The sequence below is a fragment of the Phalaenopsis equestris genome, unplaced genomic scaffold (assembly GCF_001263595.1).
Source record: "Phalaenopsis equestris unplaced genomic scaffold, ASM126359v1 Scaffold000572, whole genome shotgun sequence".
Lineage (NCBI taxonomy): Eukaryota > Viridiplantae > Streptophyta > Magnoliopsida > Asparagales > Orchidaceae > Phalaenopsis > Phalaenopsis equestris.
This window is the reverse complement of record NW_018165012.1, coordinates 95,986-116,207: the sequence shown is the minus strand read 5'-3', so window position 1 is coordinate 116,207 and position 20,222 is coordinate 95,986. Positions and strand designations below refer to the sequence as shown.

At 35.1% G+C, this 20,222-nt stretch overlaps 3 protein-coding genes across 6 annotated transcripts in view; 2 read left to right on the top strand and 1 right to left on the bottom strand.

Moving 5' to 3' along the window:
* The window catches only part of LOC110029421, a 15,550-nt gene extending 12,552 nt beyond the window's left edge, over positions 1 to 2,998 (top strand). The window contains exon 10 of the mRNA XM_020731705.1: positions 2,694 to 2,998. The gene's annotated coding sequence lies outside the window, so the exon portion shown is untranslated. The remainder of the gene's footprint in view (positions 1 to 2,693) is intronic.
* Positions 1 to 20,222, bottom strand: part of LOC110029435 (obg-like ATPase 1) — a 53,076-nt gene that overhangs the window by 4,129 nt on the left and 28,725 nt on the right. For 2 of the 3 annotated variants that reach the window (XR_002294540.1, XR_002294541.1), the window contains exons 9-12: positions 20,047 to 20,122; positions 19,671 to 19,763; positions 18,089 to 18,139; positions 17,672 to 17,824 (exon numbers count right to left, since the gene is read on the bottom strand). Coding sequence is in view for 1 of the 3 variants with exons in the window: in XM_020731736.1 (XP_020587395.1) it covers positions 17,726 to 17,824; positions 18,089 to 18,139; positions 19,671 to 19,763; positions 20,047 to 20,122 (319 nt within the window). In the remaining 2 variants the exon portion in view is untranslated. Of the gene's footprint in view, positions 1 to 17,568; positions 17,825 to 18,088; positions 18,140 to 19,670; positions 19,764 to 20,046; positions 20,123 to 20,222 lie in introns of those variants that run through there. The other variant, XM_020731736.1, reaches the window with a different exon arrangement.
* On the top strand, positions 5,611 to 16,176 carry LOC110029437 (photosystem II 10 kDa polypeptide, chloroplastic). 2 transcript variants are annotated; one of them, XM_020731738.1, is made up of 5 exons: positions 5,611 to 5,829; positions 6,651 to 6,709; positions 6,801 to 6,856; positions 6,974 to 7,026; positions 16,103 to 16,176. In XM_020731738.1, exons 1-5 carry the CDS (start codon positions 5,664 to 5,666, stop codon positions 16,159 to 16,161), a joined length of 393 nt encoding a protein of 130 aa, XP_020587397.1. In that variant the 5' UTR covers positions 5,611 to 5,663; the 3' UTR covers positions 16,162 to 16,176. The 2 variants fall into 2 exon arrangements, with proteins under 2 accessions (XP_020587397.1, XP_020587396.1); XM_020731737.1 differs by lacking the exon at positions 16,103 to 16,176 and adding an exon at positions 12,295 to 12,536 and having other exon boundaries at positions 5,612 to 5,829.

The following is a 20,222-nucleotide window of genomic DNA, read 5'->3' as shown; positions in this document are numbered from 1 at the left end:
ATATTAAAGAAACGACCATTGACTATTATACGAGCCTCCAGCCACCTCTAAGGTACCTAACAATTTGAATGCCACCTTCTTAAATCCAACTGTTTCAGAGGGGATTCAAATCTCCGGCCTGAGGAGACTTGTACCGTGGATACCAACCAACAGACCGGGGTACATGGCACATGAGACCACCTTCTTAAGGCCAACTGTTTCAGAGGGGATTCAAATCCCCGGCCTGAGGAGACTTGTACCGTGGATACCAACCAACAGGCCGGGGTACATGGCACATGGGCACGCGTGCGTGCACACACACACAACTATATATATAGCAGAAGCACAACGAAAATAAATAAATAAATATTATCGTGATGGTATAGATGACTGCCCCTTTATTAAGAATGCAAGTAAGAAAAGTGGGAAGACAATATTTTTTTTTCTATGTGAGAAATTTCAACTCTGACTTACAAATTCAAATTTGCTCTTATTGAAAAATTTCATTGGAGACACACACTTATGGAAGTTATCAAGAAAAATTTTGATGACCTCAAATTAGCAGGAAAGTGGAAAGTGGGGCTCATGGATGGGAGACATGTATTGATTTAGTTAACCGTGCCTGAGAACTACACTAAGATTTTCTTCAAAAAATATCTTAACATCTCTGGTAAACCGATGAAACTACTCAAACGGTCTCCTGATTTTGACCCCAATCATGAATCTCCTACTGTACCAGCATGGTTTAGTTTACCTGGTCTTAAGCTGCACTTTTTTCATCATCAGGTGCTTTACTCTATTGGTTTCATAGCTAGATCTACCTACTTTCAACTTTACCAGACCTTCTGTGGCCAGAATACTTGTGGAAACAGATATTACTTTGTCTGATGTTACTGAAGTCTGGTTAGACACAACACATAATGGGTATTGGCAACAAATCGTCATTGAGCATAGACCTCTTTATTGTTCTCATTGTAAGATGTTTGGGCGTATCCTTGATAAATGTCATAAGTTTCATCCTAATTTGAAATCTAAAGATCAAGTGAATAAAGATGAATCTAAGTATATATCTGTTCCACATGGAGAGAAAACTACCACAAGACAGGATTTGATGTCTGATTCTATTGCCCCTGTGGACCCTCCCCCTGAAAATACTGTTTCTGCGATCGATGAGAAGCTGGATGGCCCTGCGCAACCTACACTTTCAAACCCTATTGAAAATAATAATGAAGGACCCCTACCTACACAGACTGATAATCAGAAGAACCTTGCAGCTCCTCATCTCCAGGAAGTATTAGGGTAGATGCGACAACTCTTACCTCACATACACTGTTACATACACTTGTTGGCAATCTTTCTACTGCAGTACTACCACCTCATCCGAATGAGCAACAATCTTCGGATGAGGAATTACAGGTCTACACTTTCAGGAGGAAGAAGAAGAATGAAGATCTACTTGAGCTAAGGAAGCATCTACTTGAGCTAAGGAATCTAATAGATGATATACTGGTTACTTCGGGCAATGGTACACACCTCACTAATCTGTTAGTTGGTTCCTTTTAGAGAACTAGAAGCAGAGACAAAACTAAAGTGGGTCGACCTGGTTGATCTCTTATGTACAATCTACTTTTGGGTTTTTAATTTTCTTCTTTTTCTTTTTGTGTGTTGTACCGTATGGATTGGGGTGCCTATTTGGGCCACTCATACAACCGATTTGTACCCCTTTCTCCTTAATATAATTGCCCTTGGGTACACACACATTTCTCTTCCTAGTAGTAGAAACACTGTTTTCTTTAACATAGTTAAAACTGGTGCCAGCCAAATTTCAAGAAATTTTAAGGGCATCTGGTTATTAATTCTCTATCTCTATAAAATCAGAACTCGTGAGCATCTAATATAGCTATAGACAATGGGTAAGTCTCCTTGAATCATATAAACTTGTGTCTTGTGATTATGATCTTCGAGAGTTTGATGTGTTTGTTATCCATCTTAATTTAATTTTATTTGTTGTTTTGTTGTGTACAAATCCATGTAATATGTTGTCTTGCTATCAATTTTAAGTAATAAAATTATCTACACATCTCAATAGCTTCTCCACAATAGCACAATAAAATTGGTAAATTATGATAGTAGTTATTTTTCCTCACACACTTCCCCGATGACAGGGCTTGTTTGGGGTGGTTTTAGTTTCTTAAAAACATGATTGTAAAGTTGTTTTTTTTTAATTTTAAAAGGAATGATCAAATGCTATTATATGAGTCTGACTATCTCTAAGTGTGTTAAATATTTAAGTATCACACCCTACACATATGGAGATTCAAACCCGTGATCTGAGGGAACTTACGACCTTCAAAGAGATTTTTCTACCAACAGATCATAATACATGCATAGTATAGTAAAGCTGTTGTGGAAAAAACAAATTTCTAAAAAGTCGTGTTAAGAATTATAAATATATATTAAAAAAAGAAAAAAATGCAGACTAGCATTCTTACAGCCACCACATTTTAAACAAATCAGGTTGAAAAAAAAGGTAACGTCCCATCACAAAAATTTCTAGAAAATAGTTCACCAAAAAAAAAAAAAAATGGTTACGGTTTGAAACGTGAACTAAACAGATTCTTAGAATACTTTCAGATTGAAGTTGACGGCTATCATAATTATTCATAATCCTTAATTTGATTTGATTTAATAACCTTTATTCTCTGTAATTATAGGTGGATTTTCTTAATGGAGGAAGCTGTGGAGCGTGCAGAGTTAAAAGAAGAGAAGGAGAATAGTTTGCAGTCTCCTTTTTGAAGCAAAAGAAAATATTTGTGGGGTCTTTTGTTTATATAATGGAAAATTGGTGGAAAACCTATTTTTCTATGATTAATGTATTGCTTTATAGTGTTCTGTACTCATACTTGTTGTATGAAACTGTGCAGGCAGAGGCATGATTTTGTTTTTGATCAAGTAAAATGTCAAAATAGCCCCTCAACTATGTGATTTTAATGCCAGAGTTTATAAAGTGCCGAATTAATATGCCAATTTTTTTATTATTTCAGCTCATATTAAAAGAGCATGGAGTTTTCTGATTAATTCTGATTAAAATGGGCTTAAGAAGCTCTCTCTCTCCATCGTTATGTTTAAAAATTATTTAAATTTTTGGGGCATTTAAGTGGGGAAAAAATTTGCTTATGTAATACGTATGCAGCGCTGATACGTCAGTAGGTTACAAGGATGATATTGGGGTGTTATAATCGCGTTATACCTCCTGTAACTTTCCTGTAACCTACATGTACCTTCGAGTAAGTTATGCGCTTCTGTTTTCATATACTTGTAGGCTACAGATAGGTTACAGGAATGTTACAGGGGGTATAATGCAGATACAACATACTGACGTACGCAACGCTGCGTACGTCTTACGTACACAATTTTTTTCTTTAAGTGGATACAACCTAAAACCTATGCATTTACATATCTATCCGCTAAACTTTGCTTCTTGACATTTATGCTACCCAAATCTTTAAAATCATATAAAAAAATATCACCATTTCAACTTCTTATAGATGAAATACAAATTTTCATGCATAGGTAATAAGATGGTATGTAGGTTAAAATTAAAGTTTAGATGTTAGATATGTAAATACATAGAAATTGAGTGGTATCTTTGTAAATCTTCCTAAACTTCTACACCAAATGAAAATTGCTGACAGCATAACTTCTGCATCATAAACTGATTTTTATAATCTCTAGGAGTTTTTGCGTATTAATTTATGAACAAAACTAAATTAGCATATATTGCATCTTTTATTGGTTAAAATGTTTTATGATATACTGCAAGCTCTAAGTCTATATTATAGATTTTGGTCTATTATGGATGTTGTCAATACTAATTTGCATGTATTAAACTTTGAGTTATTATATTTTGGTCCTTCATGCTTCTTTGGTGTTCTAGAATCTTTTGGTATCATTGCTTGGTTTAACTTTGTTAATTTACATTCTCATAATATGTTTTCGTTGAATTCTAATGTGTCCATGAATCACGCCGAAAGAATAGAGTGCAAATATAGAGAAAGAGAGAGAGAGAGAAAGAGAGAGGAGTGAGTAGTAATGAACAACAATTGCATTATTCATAAAATAGTATCCTTATTTATAGGGGCCAATATAATGATATTATATTTTTTCTACTTTTTTAAAGGAGTCCGTATTAGGATATTTTTAGTATTTTACAAATATAAAATTATTTTCTGACTACTATCTGGCTCAGCTGATTAAGCTTAATTGACTTATGATTGGCAGGATTAGTTCGATCGGCTAAGATTCGCTTGGCTTGATGGGAAAAACTTGGTCGGTTGAAATCTGTCGATATGGGTTAATTGGTTGATAAACCAAGATGTTGACCCTTGACCCCTAATAAAGAGCCTCTAGGTGTCGTTGGAATGGTCACAAACGTTTAGGATTTGGTCTTCCATCGGATCGGCTTTCCTGTAATGATTAGCTCGGATGATGATTTAGGCTCGGATCATTTGGTCTTCTTTTTATCCTTCTCGTGGCTCCGTCGACTTTGGCTTTATTAGCTTTGGTTGGAACAATTTCACTCAGTCTAATAGGTGGCCCTCAAGGTCTTCTATTAGTGGGTCTTCCTTCGTTGTACAAATTTTCTTCAAGACCGTTAGATCTTTTCAAGATAAACACAGACAAATTTTTTATGTGCAATTTAATTATTTTCTAATATTATAATTGAATGAAAGAGACCACGTTACGATGTTAGATACATCAATATTGACAAAGATTGTTCGATCAATTTAAAAATGATGTTAAAGATGATCATGTACGAGTAAGATAGTATATATGTAAATTTTAAGGTTTAGGTGTTAGACTTATAAATACAAAGAATTTAAGTGTCATTTACAACCCTCTGAACAACAACTAGCATTTTTTTTTTAAATAATGAATAATATGATCTAGTTTTAAATAAAATGCAATGCATTTAATACAAAGTAAAATTAGGAGAAATATAACAACTCCCCTCCTAAGAGTACCAAATTCAATTCTAAGGGATCTCTTTCTCTCTCTCTAATACGCGCACACATGCACACAAGCACACGCACAAGAGATTACCTACGTTCCATCCAATTCCTATTCCTATGTATTCACATATCAAACACCTAAACTTCAATTTATACGTGCCACGTTACCTATGGCCAACGCCTAGGGATGGGGTGGTCTGTACATAAAAATCAAAGTTCATATGTCTGATATGTGAATGCATAGGGATTGGATGGTATGTAGGTGAAGGCCCCTTAAATCAAATGATTGAGAAATCTCATGCATCCAACAAATAAACATTCAAACTCAACATCATATCACTATTAGATTATGTGGACTAAAAGAAATATTCAATTATCATTCTACTTAATCCATTTCACTAAATAAACCTCAAAGCTTCTATAAATTACGTACAGACCATTCAAAACATTGCTATTTATAAAACAAGCACACGGTTAATTTTACTCTATCCATTCCACACTACCCCACAAGGAGTGGATAAAGATAAAGATGGCGCCACCACACACTCGTTATCATGATCCAGCCATAGAAAAAACGCCACGTGTCACAAACTAGATTACTTCACACTCGTTTTTAGCAGCCCCAACTGTACAAAAATTGGTGGAGATAGAGAGAGAGAGAGAGAGAGAGAGATGGCGAGCAGTTTGGTTTCTTCATCGTTGGTTCTGAAGCCATCTGCTGTGCCAGCAGTGAGCAGACCACAAGCCAAAGGTCTGCCTTCGCTTGCCAGGCCTTCTTCTTCCTATGGCCTCAAGGTTATGGCTAAGAACAGGAAGATCAAGACTGACACACCCTATGGTTAGTGCCCTAACAATCACTCTCCTCCTTCCATCTTCCTATTTGTAACTTTTTTTTTCCCAAGGGGTATTTACATAAATGACTACAATTTTTATGTATTTATATATCTTAACATATCATATTTTCATACTTATTTGTCAGAACAACTTGATTTGCATGAAAAATGTGTATTTCACTTTGAAAGTTGATAATTGTGATGTTTTTGATGTTGTATTAATTGATTGTGTTATGCATGATTTTTGATATGTGTCGCATATTCCGGTCTGTTGATTGGAATCCACGGTATAAGACTTCTCACGTCAGGGGTATGAATGCCCTCTGGCACAGTTGGCCTTAAGGAGCCGATACTCGAATTTGCAGGTGGTTGAAGGCTCATATAATATCCTCTAGCTATTCCTTCAAAAAAATGCATGATTTTTTATATGTAAATATATAAGTAAACTCATTTTTATAAAGTAATGAAAGAAGAGTTTGAAAATGAAAATTCTTTAAAGTTTAAGATAGTTTGGAGTTAAAAATTCACAACAAAATAATGTTTTAGGGACCAAAAAAGAGGGAGTTTATATATATACCACTCAATTCCTATGTATTTACATAGCTAACATTTAAGCTTTACTTTTTTATATTTATACCGCCCAAATCTTTTATAGCACATAAAAATACCACCATTTTAGCATTTAAAAAGTGAAGATACACTTTTTCGCGTATAGTTAAGATGACAAATGTAGAAATGGAAGATGAGGTGTTACATATGCAAATACATAAGAGTTGAGGGGGTATGCATAAAGTCTTTTGCTAAATCAAATTTATATAATCTGCAGGACCTGGAGGAGGAATGAGTCTTGTCAATGGGGTTGATGCATCTGGAAGGAAGCTTAAGGTTCAAATTTCTCCCTCAACAAATTAATCACTTAATAATAAGATTACTATATACATATATATAAGATGCTTATTGTTCTAAATCAATGCAGGGAAAGGGTGTTTATCAATTTGTTGACAAATATGGAGCTAATGTTGATGGCTACAGGTATTATAAATATAATTGCCCAATACATAAATTTGGGGGAATTTTTTTTTTCTGCTCTGAAAACTGTATTTATGCTATATTTCCTATGGATTAAGAGAAAATTGTTCAAATTTGCAGCCCAATCTACAGTCCAGACGAATGGTCTCCCAGTGGTGATGTCTATGTTGGAGGTAGGTTAACAATAAATTTTCTCATAGTTTGTTGAGATATGTGTCTTATTTTATAGGATTTAGTTATAAAAAGAAAATATAGAAGAAGTCTAGGGGTTATTTACAAAAAGATTGTAAGGCTTTATAGAAGCCTAACTCATAAATGAAGATAGAATTTTCACCAACTGTATTCATTTCTTCATGGTATTGAAGCCTAAACCTAGCAGTCAGTCGTCATCTTCAGGATCGGCGTGCGAAGGTAATGGCGGGATTTGCAACTTGATCGGTGCGAGCAGCCGCGACTGGGAGCTTATCTTCCTTCTGCTTTGTCATCACAAAGCTGCCACGATTGAGAAGGCAATGATGCTATCACGGCTCACTGAGAAGGCAACAAAGTGACCGTTGCTTGCTGTCACAGCTCTTTGGGAACGACGCGATCACTGCTCATTGGAAGGCAAAAAAGTGACCGTTGCTTGTTGTCACAGCTCTTTGGGAAGGTAACAACTTGATGGGATGGCACCAAAGGGGTTGTGACTTTCTGGGAAGGCAACCAGCGGATCGCAGCGTGAACCCTCATGATACAGTCGCAATTGCAGTGAGTTGGGAAGTTGAAGAGTGGTTCGAGTAGCTTGGTGGAGGGTGGGGGTACAATGCACGTGAAATCAGAGCCGCAGAGGAGAAAACTTTAGTTCTACAACTGTGAGAGATCGATGAAGGCTGATTGGTTAAATTGAGGATTTCAGGAGAGAGAGATAGTGCGAGAAGTCCAAGTGGACTTCTAGATACGTGATCAGCTTTGGATGCCTCGAGCTTAGGTATGACAGGTGCCCAAAGAGAGATCCCCGCGTGGTAAAGTGAGACACTTGAGCAATACTTGTTCAAAGCCACTCAAGGAGAGAGAGAGATGGGTGGATGCAAACAATCTAGAGATCGTGATTGTAATCGTAGGGGCCTAAGGGATGGATTAGGGGGCTACTATGGAAATCTGATGTAGCAAAAAACGAGGGAAAGACAAGGGAGGTCTTTACCGATAAGAATTGCGAGTTACTAAATATGTTGAAGAGGAAGCAGAGAGCAACAGGTGATGTGACTCAGGATGTCTCCACCATATCGTCATCCAAGAAGAGCACTGCTAGTTATGCTCACGCAGCCAAAAGTATTTGTGATACACATACTCCTGCCTCTTTATACCCCACAAGAGCACTAGAATGAATAGTAGATTATGATGTATCTCGACATATGATAGATGTTGCTAGTGAGTTATCTTCCTACACTCACCTAGCAGTTCCAGAGAACATTCAGACCGCTAATGGCACAACTTAGCGGCTGGTAAAAGTACAGTGAGGTTTACCAATTCTATGAGTTTGTCTAATGTTTTGCATAACCCTTCTTTTCCAGTGAAGTCATTAGTGTCATTATATTCCAACTAAAATATATTGTTTCATTTGATATTCCAAAGGCGATCTTTCAAGAGAAGGGGACAAACCGGAGACTTGAGACTAGCACTTGTGATAGTGGTCTCTTGTACTTAGATAAAGAGGGGATGGACTCAGCCTTGACATCCATGGTTGATAATGCTTGAGCAGGAGGATCTGAGAGGAGTGTGGAGGATGTGTTGTTGCTACATCACATACTCATGAGACACTCTTCGTTTGGTTTATTAAGTCGATTACATCCATTCTTGTATGAAATGTCAAATAAACAAAAACTTTTGTATAATGTCTGTGAGTTTGGTAAGTATAACAGGAGCTCTTATGTTTTTGATTTGGTGCATTCAAATGTATGAGGACTTATTCTACAACTTTGATGGATGGTTACAGATATTTTGTGAAATAAAAATGATATGTTTTCCTACTTTAAAAACTTCCATAGAGCGATTCAAACTCAATATGTGTTGTAAGGAAGGTATTGAAGACTGATAATGTGACAGTATACCAACAAGTTGTTTGGGGAAAACTTGTTATCCTAAGGGATACGACATCAAACCACACGTTCATACACACCGACATAAACCGGAGCAGCAGAGAGGAAGAATAGACATCTTCTAAAGGCAGCTTGAAGCATACTGATCACGATGAATGTCACGAAGCACTTATGAGGGCAAGTAATTTTGACACTCAATTGATCAACAGAATGTCCTCGAGAGTGTTGGATTTGAAGTATCATTGTTAGATGTCGAAAGGACACAATAGTGGGATCCTCATATTGAAGGTTTTTGGTTGTGTATGCTTTGTCAAGAACAACACGCCATCAGTAGGAAAGCTGGATCCCAAAGCTATGAAGTATGTTTTAATGAGTTATTTTGCTACCCAGAAGGGGTATATTTGTTAGTCTGATTGAGAAGAGATTGTCTGTGAGCATAAATGTGTCCTTTAGAGAGCTAGAGGCGACCTCACTCTTCGATGATTCATCAAATACTGGAGGTATGAGGCATGAGGGGGACAATAGTGATGGTCAGAGATTGGTGTGGGAACAATTCCTTGTCTCATTGTATGGGTAGGATCAACTGAAAAAGAGCTGAAATATGAGAGAAATGAGCCTGAAGGTGGAAGAATTCAAGATCAAAGGGAGCTGAGAGTGTATACAAGAAGCTAGAATGAGGGAACAGTGTCTGATGTGTCAATCGTTCCATAAAGTACCTTGCCCTGGTCTACCCCGACTCCGAAGACACCTAAACCTTCCACTTCAGAATCTGATTACCCGAGTGATATGATTCCTCTCCCTTCTCCTCCCACTCTCATGGCTTTAGCTTTAAAGAGGACCTCTCGCCAGCAATGCAGGTCGTTCTCCTTATCATTATTCTCCTAATTATTTTGGTTTCTCACATGAGATTGTTCAGTTTATCTCATACTCTTACATATTATCTCCACATAAAGCATTCATAGCATATTTGGATACTATCTCTATATCCTAGTATTGTCAGGAAGCTAAGGTGGATCCAAAGTGGGAGGCTTCCATGTTGGAGGAACTTGGAGCTTTCGATAAGAATAGAACATGAGAGATAGTTTCATTATCAACGAGGAAAAGAGTGGTTGGGTGCAAGTGAATCTTCACAATAAAACAAAATCCAGAAGAAAAAGTGGAGTGTTACAAGACACAATTGGTAGTGAAATGGTACAGTCAAACATATAGCATTAATTATGACGAAACATTTGCATCGGTAGCGAAGATGAACACATTGAGAACACTAGTTTCTCTTGTTGTGAATGGTGGGTGGAGGTTACACCAACTCGATGTGAAGAATATTTTTCTTCATAGTGAGTTATTGAAGGTGTATATTGACATATCATCAGGATTTAGTATATTGGCATACCATCAGGGTTCAGTATATTGATATAACATTATGATTCACTACAGATCAGACAGTGGGCAAGGTATGCAAACTCTAAAATCATTTTATGGCTTGGAACAATCTCCTCAGGTCTGGTTTGACAAGTCTAGAAAAGCTATGGTGAGCATGAGATATCAGCAATCAATGCTGATCACACAATTTTCTTTCGTAAAAAAGGTGGTCATATCAATATGCTTACTGTGTATGTTGATGACATGATTATCATTAGTAATGATGAGACAGAGATTGCTCAACTAAAAGTAAGATTAAGCAAAGAATTTGCGGTGAAGGACCTTGGACAACTCACCAGAGGGGATAGTCTAGTCTCAGATAAAGTATGCACTAGATCCTCTCATATAAATAAGCATGATGTGATGTAAGTTTGCAATCTCTCCAATTGATCAGAAGGTTTAAGCTGAGTGAAGAAGTAGAAGAATCAGTTGATCGTAAGAGATACCAAAGATTGGTGGGTTGTCTGATCTATCTGAGTCACACACATTCGATATCTCATTTGCACTGAGTGTGGTGAGCCATTATATGCATGATCCCCGGAAGAGACATATGAACATAGAGTATTAGATTCTGGGGTACTTGAAGCGTGCACTGAGGAAGAGGTTGATCTTTAGAAAGAATGGACAATGTAGACATTGAGGGCTATTGTGATGATAACTATGAGAGTTGTGCAGATGATAAAAGATCCATATGAGGATACTACAAGTTTGTAGGGGAAACTTGGTCTATTGGAAGAGCAAGAAACAATCTATAGGGGTCAGGTTAATGGTAGAGGCAGAGTATAGGGCTATGATCTTGAGAGTTGCTGAGAAAATGTGGTTGAGAGCTTTGTTGGTTGAGCTCAAGGAGTATCAAGGAACTTAAATGAAGTTGTGGTTTGACAACAAGTCAGCAATCAACATTGCCAACAACCTGGTGCAAGACGATAGAACCAAACATGTGGAGATTGATAGATTCTTTATCAAGGAAAAACTGAATAACAAGCTACTGGAGCAAAGTCAAGTAGTCGCTGGAAAGCAAGTGTTTGCTTGCCTCACTAAAGAACTTAGTTCATCAGATTTGTCTGGATTATGTGACAAGAAGGGCTTAGTGAATATCTTTTGCCCATCTGAGGGAGAGTGTTGAGATTTGTTTATTATTTTAAGAGGTTTATTATAAATAGAAATTATGGAATAAGTCTATGGGTTATTTGCAAAAAGATTGGAAGGCTCTATAGAAGCCCAACTCCTGAATGAAGATAGAATCTTTACCAAACGTATTAATTTTTTCATAGTTTAATCTTTTTGTTGTGAGAAAGAAACAATAAATTTAAAATTGGGCCATTTAAATGCATACCACACAATTCCTATGTATTTACATATTCATACCTGACTTTTGATTTTGACATTTATAACACTCGAGTTTTATATCAACATAAAAAACACCTCTAATTAACTTTTAACAAGCGAAACACAACTTTTGAAGTAAAGGTAAAGTGGTATAAACGTAAAAATATAAGTTTAGGCGTTAGATATGTAAACACAGGAATTGTATGGCAGTATGTAAATCTTCCTTTAAAATTTTGTAAACAAAGGAAATAATTGAAATATCTGGCATACATACTTCAGCATCTTAGAAATTTGGTAATACTAATGAAATATAGTAAAAACTAATAATAATACTAGAGTGTTATCACAAACTCTAATAACAATACAAAAAGTTCAATAAATGCATGGGTGAGATAGTTGTCTTTGCTTAAAACATAGGACAACATTAAAAGAAAATTAAAACAATTGACCTTTCTCAGCATAACACGAAACAACAGAAAGATTTACACAAATTTCTAGTATAAAAAACTGCAATATTGAATCCAAGTCAATAATTATATAAATTCAGAAGTGAAAGTCCATGTTGTTTATCTGTAAAATTCTCACATAAACTGTGTTTTTCTGGTAAAAAAAATGCAGGGAAAACTGGCCTTATATTATGGGCTGTGACACTACTTGGACTGCTTGGAGGGGGAGCTCTTCTGGTTTACAACACCAGTGCTCTGGCTTAGTGGATTTAATGAAAAGCCTTGTAATATAAGTTTATCAGAATTTGCATAAAAACCACTATGTTTGCTGCAATTATGTGAAATTGTTCTCTTCTGGTAGGATTGAATACAATAGCTTATTAATCAATGCCTCAATTATTATAACAGTTTTAATCTTATAGATCATTCTGATACTCCATTAAAATTTGATTACAAGGTAGCACAACAAATTATGGCCACATTCAAGAAATAAAATTTCTATGATAAATACATAAATTTGGTTCCTTTCCTTGCACAAACATAGCTTTTTCAGTTTTTTTTTAATTTATTTTTTTTATGATTGGTTTAATGGAAGGATCTAAATAGCCATGGTTGGTTGAATTTAGGGTTCAAATTATAAAAAAAAAAAATAATAATTGTAAAAAATTGTGCATTGTTTTTGTAATGAGCTTTGAGATTTTTTTTAGATGTCTATAAGACTTCAAAATAGTATGCAATACTGCAAAAAAGAAATCAACACCCAGCAGCTACGGAAGGAAACTAAGGCTCCATTTGGGGAAGCTTATCCACTGCGGCGATATTTTGAAAACACTGTCTCAATGTTTGGAAACTGCGTTTGAGCAGCTTATTTGAAAATATAGTTGATTTTTTACACTAAACACAGTCTGTGTTTCCAGATAAGCGGCTTATATAGGTAAGCACGAGCTGCCCCAAAGTTTAGGAACGTACCACATCATGTCATTGCCAAAAAAGCCATGAAATTGTTTTCTGCCTTGATAAAAGTAGGTTAATATATGTAACAAAGAAAAGATTTATACTTCAAAGAAAAAAAACAAAGAAGCAATGGAGGTGATGTGATTATACTGTAATCAAAGTTTTAATACTGCCTTGGCAAGACCTGATAACCTCTTAAACATGATTAAGTTCCACTGTCAGCTTGCTGTCCCACTGCCGTTCAAGCCAGATTTCAGCCAACCTCCTTACTCCCACTCCCATTACCCGTCATACAACTTTCCTAACCCTTTTACATGTTTTCCCACACTTTATAAGAGTCATAGAACAGTGACATCTGGTATCAGAGCCTAACAAACTCTAAATTTTTTAGAATGTCATTTTTACGGCTAAACCTAAAACCAACATAACCTAAATCTTCAACCAACTCAATACTCTACTCATTACTACCACTAGTCCTAACCATAACTCTAAATATTCAAAATCCAACATTCTTAACTCCATCAAAAATTCACTCCAGCATCTACAATCAAAATCCCTCTAAATTTTCAAAATCAAACATTTCTACCTCAACCAAAAATTCACTCTAACATCTACAACCAAAATCGTAAGCTTCCACCAACTTTTAATCAACAACCCTACACTTATCAAAATCTTGATTGGGAAAAAATAAAATAATGCCACTTAGAAGAAACATGCAAAGAAAACACTTGCAGTAGAAGACAATAAAATTCTCCCCTGCAACAACAAGTTGCCACCTTTGAGAGGAGATAATCTAGTTAGATCCGCAACAACCACAATGATGACTCGCCAATTCAAGAGGAGTGAGTGAATCCCTTCCACCAAGAAGCTTCGAGTTATGAAGAGAATGTCGTGCCATTTTGGAATTAAATATGAGAGAAGCTAGTATCTTGGAGTAAAGGTGAACTTCTGAATTTTGACGGACATTTGGATGTATATGAATTTATGGAATGACTCTAAACAATGGAACAAATTTTTCAGTATAAAAAAAGTCATCAGGACAAGAGAATAAAATTGATAGCCATTAAGCTTAGGAAGAACACTTCCTTTAGGTGGGAGAATCTGAAGCACCATCGAGATTGAGAAAGGAAGAGTAAGATTATCAAATGATCTAAAATTAAAAGGGAGATGCAATGTAATTACCTTCCCCATGCATCACCGACTGGATATGTTCATAAAACTCCATAAAACATGTTTCATAGAAATTCTTTTGTGGTGGAGTACACAACTGAATTTGATCAACTCATGTTGAAATGTGAGTTGATGAAATCAGAGAAGCACATAATGATAAGATATTTTGGAGGGTCGAAACCATCTATCAGTAATGTGATGCAGTTGTAGCCATATTAGTCACTATTTGATATGCATACCCTAGCTTTGAAGTCATAGAAACAACGTTACTAATCAACTAACATATCTTGCAAACAAAGTTCAACCCCAGGATCAACCAACTATAGTACAACCATTTGAGCACCCAAGCTGATCCACCTAAGAAAAAACCAGTTCAGAGTGGGGAAAAAGTGGAGACCTGCAATACTCCCAAATCTGTCCCAACTAAGAAGTGTTTCAAGTGCCACAATTTTGGACACATGACATTCAATAGCCAAAGCAAGAGGGTAACCTCTTTCACCAAGCAGAGAGCCATTGAAGAAATGAAGATTGCCACATGAGAGAATGAGGATATTAGAGAAGAGTATTAGCTTCCAGTCGACAAGGAAGCGATGCTAGTGATTCAACAGGTCCTTTAAGCTGAGCCCATGAGAAAAGAAAGTGGCTCAGCCATATCTTTCATACTTGTTGCAACGTGATGGGAAAGTTATGTCATCTTACTATAGACAGACAATTGTGAAAATGTGGTATCTACACAGATAATGAATAAATTGAGAATCATACACCCTATCTTGGTTGAAGAAGAGAAATAAGATTTATGTCGACAAGAGATGTCTGGTGAAATTTTCAATTGGAGACAAGCTGAAGGACCAAGTTTGGCGTAATGTTGTGCTTATGGATATTTTTTAACATTCTTTTAGGACCGATCGCGGTAGTATGATAGAAGTACATTTTATGATGACCATAAAAACATACTCTCTCATTAAGAATGAGAAGTGGATCATACTCTTACCTTAGGAGTATGAGATAATGGATATTATAGTCTTGATGGATAGAGATGTGAGTCGTGAGAGTACTAGATCATGTGCAGTTCCAACTCTAAGCATTCCAAAGAAGCATGATTATTTTTTCTACCATAATATACTCTGGAATGACGTTCGTGTTCTATAGTTGTCATGGATGGTGGGGTGAGTGTGGCATACATGATTGATTTGTGAGAGAATTATTACGTTTCTTAACGCGAGAGCACCCACAAAATTGTTGGATCGGGTATCCCGTAATTCGTGAGATGGCAGTATTCCAAATCATGTGGAACAAAGCATTCCTGTAATCGCTAGATGGAGATGCCACAAGTTTACCGTCATTTTCACAACTTCAGTAGGATTTTTTCCTTTTATTACTTATTTCCTTTTTTATTTTTATTTTATTTTATTTCTAAGTAGGGTTATTTGCTTAAGGGACTTAATGTTTTTTCTGGGTTTTGAGAGTTTTGATTATTGTTTTATTATTGGAGATGTTTTCTCCTTATCTTCTTTATCCGAGTGTTGTATTTTGGTATTTCTTTCAGTGGTTTGTTTGTAGTCTAATAGGATCAAAGTTGTGATCTCTCCCAAATGTTCAAAGGCCCCATTCATCGCATGCCTATTGTTGTTTGACTGCATAAAATAATCGTTTTCCACTTCCGATTTGTTGTCATGTCACTGTTCAAGCTGGATTTTAACCGACATTCATCCTCCCTCTTTCCTTACATACCCAACATCTTGTTTACCCATTTCATCTGTTCTTTCACACCTTTTAGTAGCCCTAAAATGGTGTCATTTCTACTTCCTTCAACTTCGTAATTTATTAGCTTACTTGAAGAACTTGGCTATTTCCAGTGACAGGTGAAATCTCTCCAACCCCGGAAAATAACACAGATGTCGCCCATGATACATAGCCAATGCAAGCATTCCACACCCATCCAGAACAGATATGAGAAGCAATGAACCGAGATCTGGTTCAATTTTCTATGCCGGTTTAGCAAGCTCAGCCACCAAGTCTGGTCAACCTCTTTTGGACTTTCTATTATTTTGCTGATTTAGCACTGGGGTCGAATTAATTTACTAGAGAATTATATGTATATTTGCTTGTGGACTGATATGGGACTTTTTTTTGCTTGGTTTAAGTTATTTAGAGACGTTTCATCCTATATTCTCTATTGGATTAATGTATAACTGAATTTCTCTCATGTAGTGTACATGTAATTTGATAGGATCGATGTGGTGATCTCTCTCAGACGTTCGAAGGCATCCTTCATCATCAAACTCGCTACCATCTGCTTTTTACAATAGAAAAACTGCTTTGTTCCATGTTCGGCTGTCTTGCCACCATTCATACAATATTTTAGCCGACATCCTTCCTCCTATTCTCATTACCCGTCCTATAACTTTTGTAACCCTTTTACTTGTTCTCCCACATCATCTAAGAGTACTAAAATGGTGTCAGGGCTTCTCGTCTTCCTCCGGTTGTGATATTCCATGAGGCATCCTGTAGTGCTAATCTTGTGGTAGTTTTCACAATACTGGTTTAATTGAGTAATTACAATTTTTTATTAATTCATTCAAAAATTAAATTAATAAAATTGTAAGAATAACCAAGTGATATAAATATCAGCCTACTACATATTTTATTTCACATACAAATATTACTTAGTATTTTTATTAAAATATTACTTAAACTAAGGATAATTAAATTCATTACTAAAATAAGTTACATATATAACTCAAATTTCTTATGTATTTACATGTCTGACACCTAAAGTTTGATATTTACATTTATAAAATTTTGGTGTCCTAACGTATGCATTAAAAGATTTATTTCACTTTTAACTAGTAATAGATATAATTTTTATGTAAGGTTAAAGATTTGAGTGTTCTTTCAGTTATGAAAATTAGGTGTCAGATATGTAAATACACAGGAATTGTGTGGTATGAATACAAATGCACCTAATTATATTTAGGTCCTCAGAATTGGGACTATTTATGATTAGATCCTCCAGCTTTCTATTTTTCACCAGCAAGGTTCTCAAACTTTGGGCATTGTCTTTTATTTATTTATTTATTTTTTTTTGACACAAACGACGCAGATCAGCACAAAATCAAGAATATTTCAATCCTTTAATAACCACCTATATATTTCACACGACAAAAAGTGACCAAACAAAACAAATCAATAAAAATTCACGTGGGACATAGAAAAATTAAATTTGAAGCTAATTTTTATCCCTTAAAAATAAGATAGAAATATGAGATGGAATAAGCTAACCAAAGAATTCAGTAGAGAAAAACACAAGAAAAGTCATAGCTGGGGAGCCTGAACTTCTGCAGAAATTTTTATTGCAAAAAAGGAGAGGCCAAAAAAAGCATAGATCCTATATAAAGTTTTTGAAGATCAATTTAATAAATTACCTCATTAAACACATCCGGTTTAAATATCAAAGCACATAAAATTGATCTATAGACTCATTTCTTTCCGCCGCCAGAAGGATTAAATTTGAAAAAGATGATGTCCCCATCCTGAACAACATAAGTCTTCCCTTCCTGTCTATATTTACCTGCGGCCTGCAAAAGATAAGAAAAGGAGTGACTTCTAGATTACACTAGGAGATTAATATGCATCATACATTTCACAAAAAAAAAAAAAAAAAAAAAACCTGAACAACATAAGTCTTCCCTTCCTGTCTATATTTACCTGCGGCCTGCAAAAGATAAGAAAAGGAGTGACTTCTAGATTACACTAGGAGATTAATATGCATCATACATTTCAAAAAAAAAAAAAAAAAAACGAGCAGGTTAGAGCAGAAGTCAGCGCTGGAAGCACTGTACCTTGACTCCCGCTTCACTGCCGACTTCTTTCAAATCTTCAAATTTCATTACCTGAAAAAGGCCAAATTATGAAAAAAATATATGTATTGCAAATTCAAACATATAGTAGAAAGCATAATTTTTTTCCCTGAAATATGTCCTAAAAGTAGTACCACAAGGTACAAAAATATCATATAAAGTAAAGCTGGAATTTCACAATTTGGCACAAATAATATAGGAATGATCAAGTGGCACAAATAATATAGGATGGTTATAATCACAAATAAATCTATATTATTAGATATGTAATTCAAAAATTGGCACTTATTTGTCTCGGCTTGTAGAAGAGATGCCAAAAAATAAAAATGAAGTAAATTTTGCAGTGCTGTAATATTATGTTTTGTATTATAAAATAGAAGTTACTTGTGCAGTGCTAGATAACTAGTGTAAAATCGCATCCTAGTGTATTAATGCTATCATTGAAAAGTAACAAAGGCAAGCGTACAAGTCTGAAAAAGAAGGGGCATCAAAGAACTTACCACCCTATTCTTACGTATTTACATACATAACACCTAAACTTAACATTTTACATGCAGACCACTCAAACATTTCATTTCACATAAAAAATATTAGTATTTTAACTTTTAAAAAGTATTTTCATGAATAGGTAATGACATGCATGTAAAAATTGTAGTTTAAGCTTTAGATATGTAAATATATATGAATTAAGTGGTATATGTGTAAATCTTCCAAAAAAAATTACAGCTCATAGTTCGTCTTATCCAAGACAACGATATAATCCACAAATCAAAATTTGAGGGGGTCAAGCAATCATTCATAAATTCCAATATTCCTTTCATTATTTATAAACATAGAAATATCAAGAATGACTTCACAAATCATCCATATAACAGTTTGGAGCGCAAGTTTGGCTATTCTGAGATTCCGAAGATTTTGTTATTAACATGTTTGATTGATGTTATAAAGTAAGCATAGCTTTTGAAGTCTTAAATTACTAAATCTATAAATAATTTCTTACATGGCTTATTAAATAAACAAAAAGCCTTTAGCAGCAACAATGTTTGAAAAGATAAAATTGATGCAATATTGCTGAAGCATTGAAAAGAACCATAACACTGAGTATTGAGCTATAGTTTATTTGTTAAAGTTCAAAGCCATAAACAATCGGTGCTAATTTAGAATAGAACTACATATCCAGAATTCGAAAGCTTAGAGCACCATAAAACCAGTACAGATAAACCACAACTAACATGACTGAACGGTGTTTAACAAAGCTAGTTGATACAAAAAACAAACAATATAGTTTAGATTCGGATGATTTATGTACATACCACTCAATTCTAATGTATTTACAAATCTAACACCTAAACTTTAATTTTACATCATACAACCTTACCTATACACAAAAAGGTGTATTTCATTTTTTACATATAAAATGGCAGTATTTTTTATGTAATATGTAAGATTTGGGTGATAGAATTGTAAAAAGTAAAGCTTAGGTGTTAGATATGTAAGTGCATAGGAATTGAGTGGTATATATACATGTCTCTTTATTATATGATTAGAAACACTAGCAAAATACCTCAGCACAAATGAAACCACGTTCAAAATCAGTATGTATGACACCAGCAGCTTGAGGAGCCTTTGTTTGGCGTCTGATTTGCCAGCATTTAACCTGTAAAGCAAAATAATAATAAAAATAAAAACATAAAGAAGAAGAAAATTTAAAAACTGTAAAGCAAAATTCTTAAATAGAATCATGCATTTGGTGATCTGACGAACTCAAATAACAGTAACTCTCAAAGAATGCATTTTTATTAAAACTACCACAGAACAAACAGCCCGCAGTTTTAATCTACCGTTCATGAATGATTGAAAAATAAATTCATTTTTTGTATGAAATATAAATGAGAAATAACAAAATAAATTAATTATCTTGGACAACGGATAGAAAATACCTCATCTGAGCCAGCGGTGAAAAAGTAAATAAGATTGATGGCAGAAAAACCAGTCTTTATGATTTTTGGAATAGCGCTGCATGAATATAAATTTTATTATTGTTTGTAATTCATGCGAGCATGCAAGTAATCAAAAAACTATTTGTCTGCAATTGCAGGTCAAATATATATATATA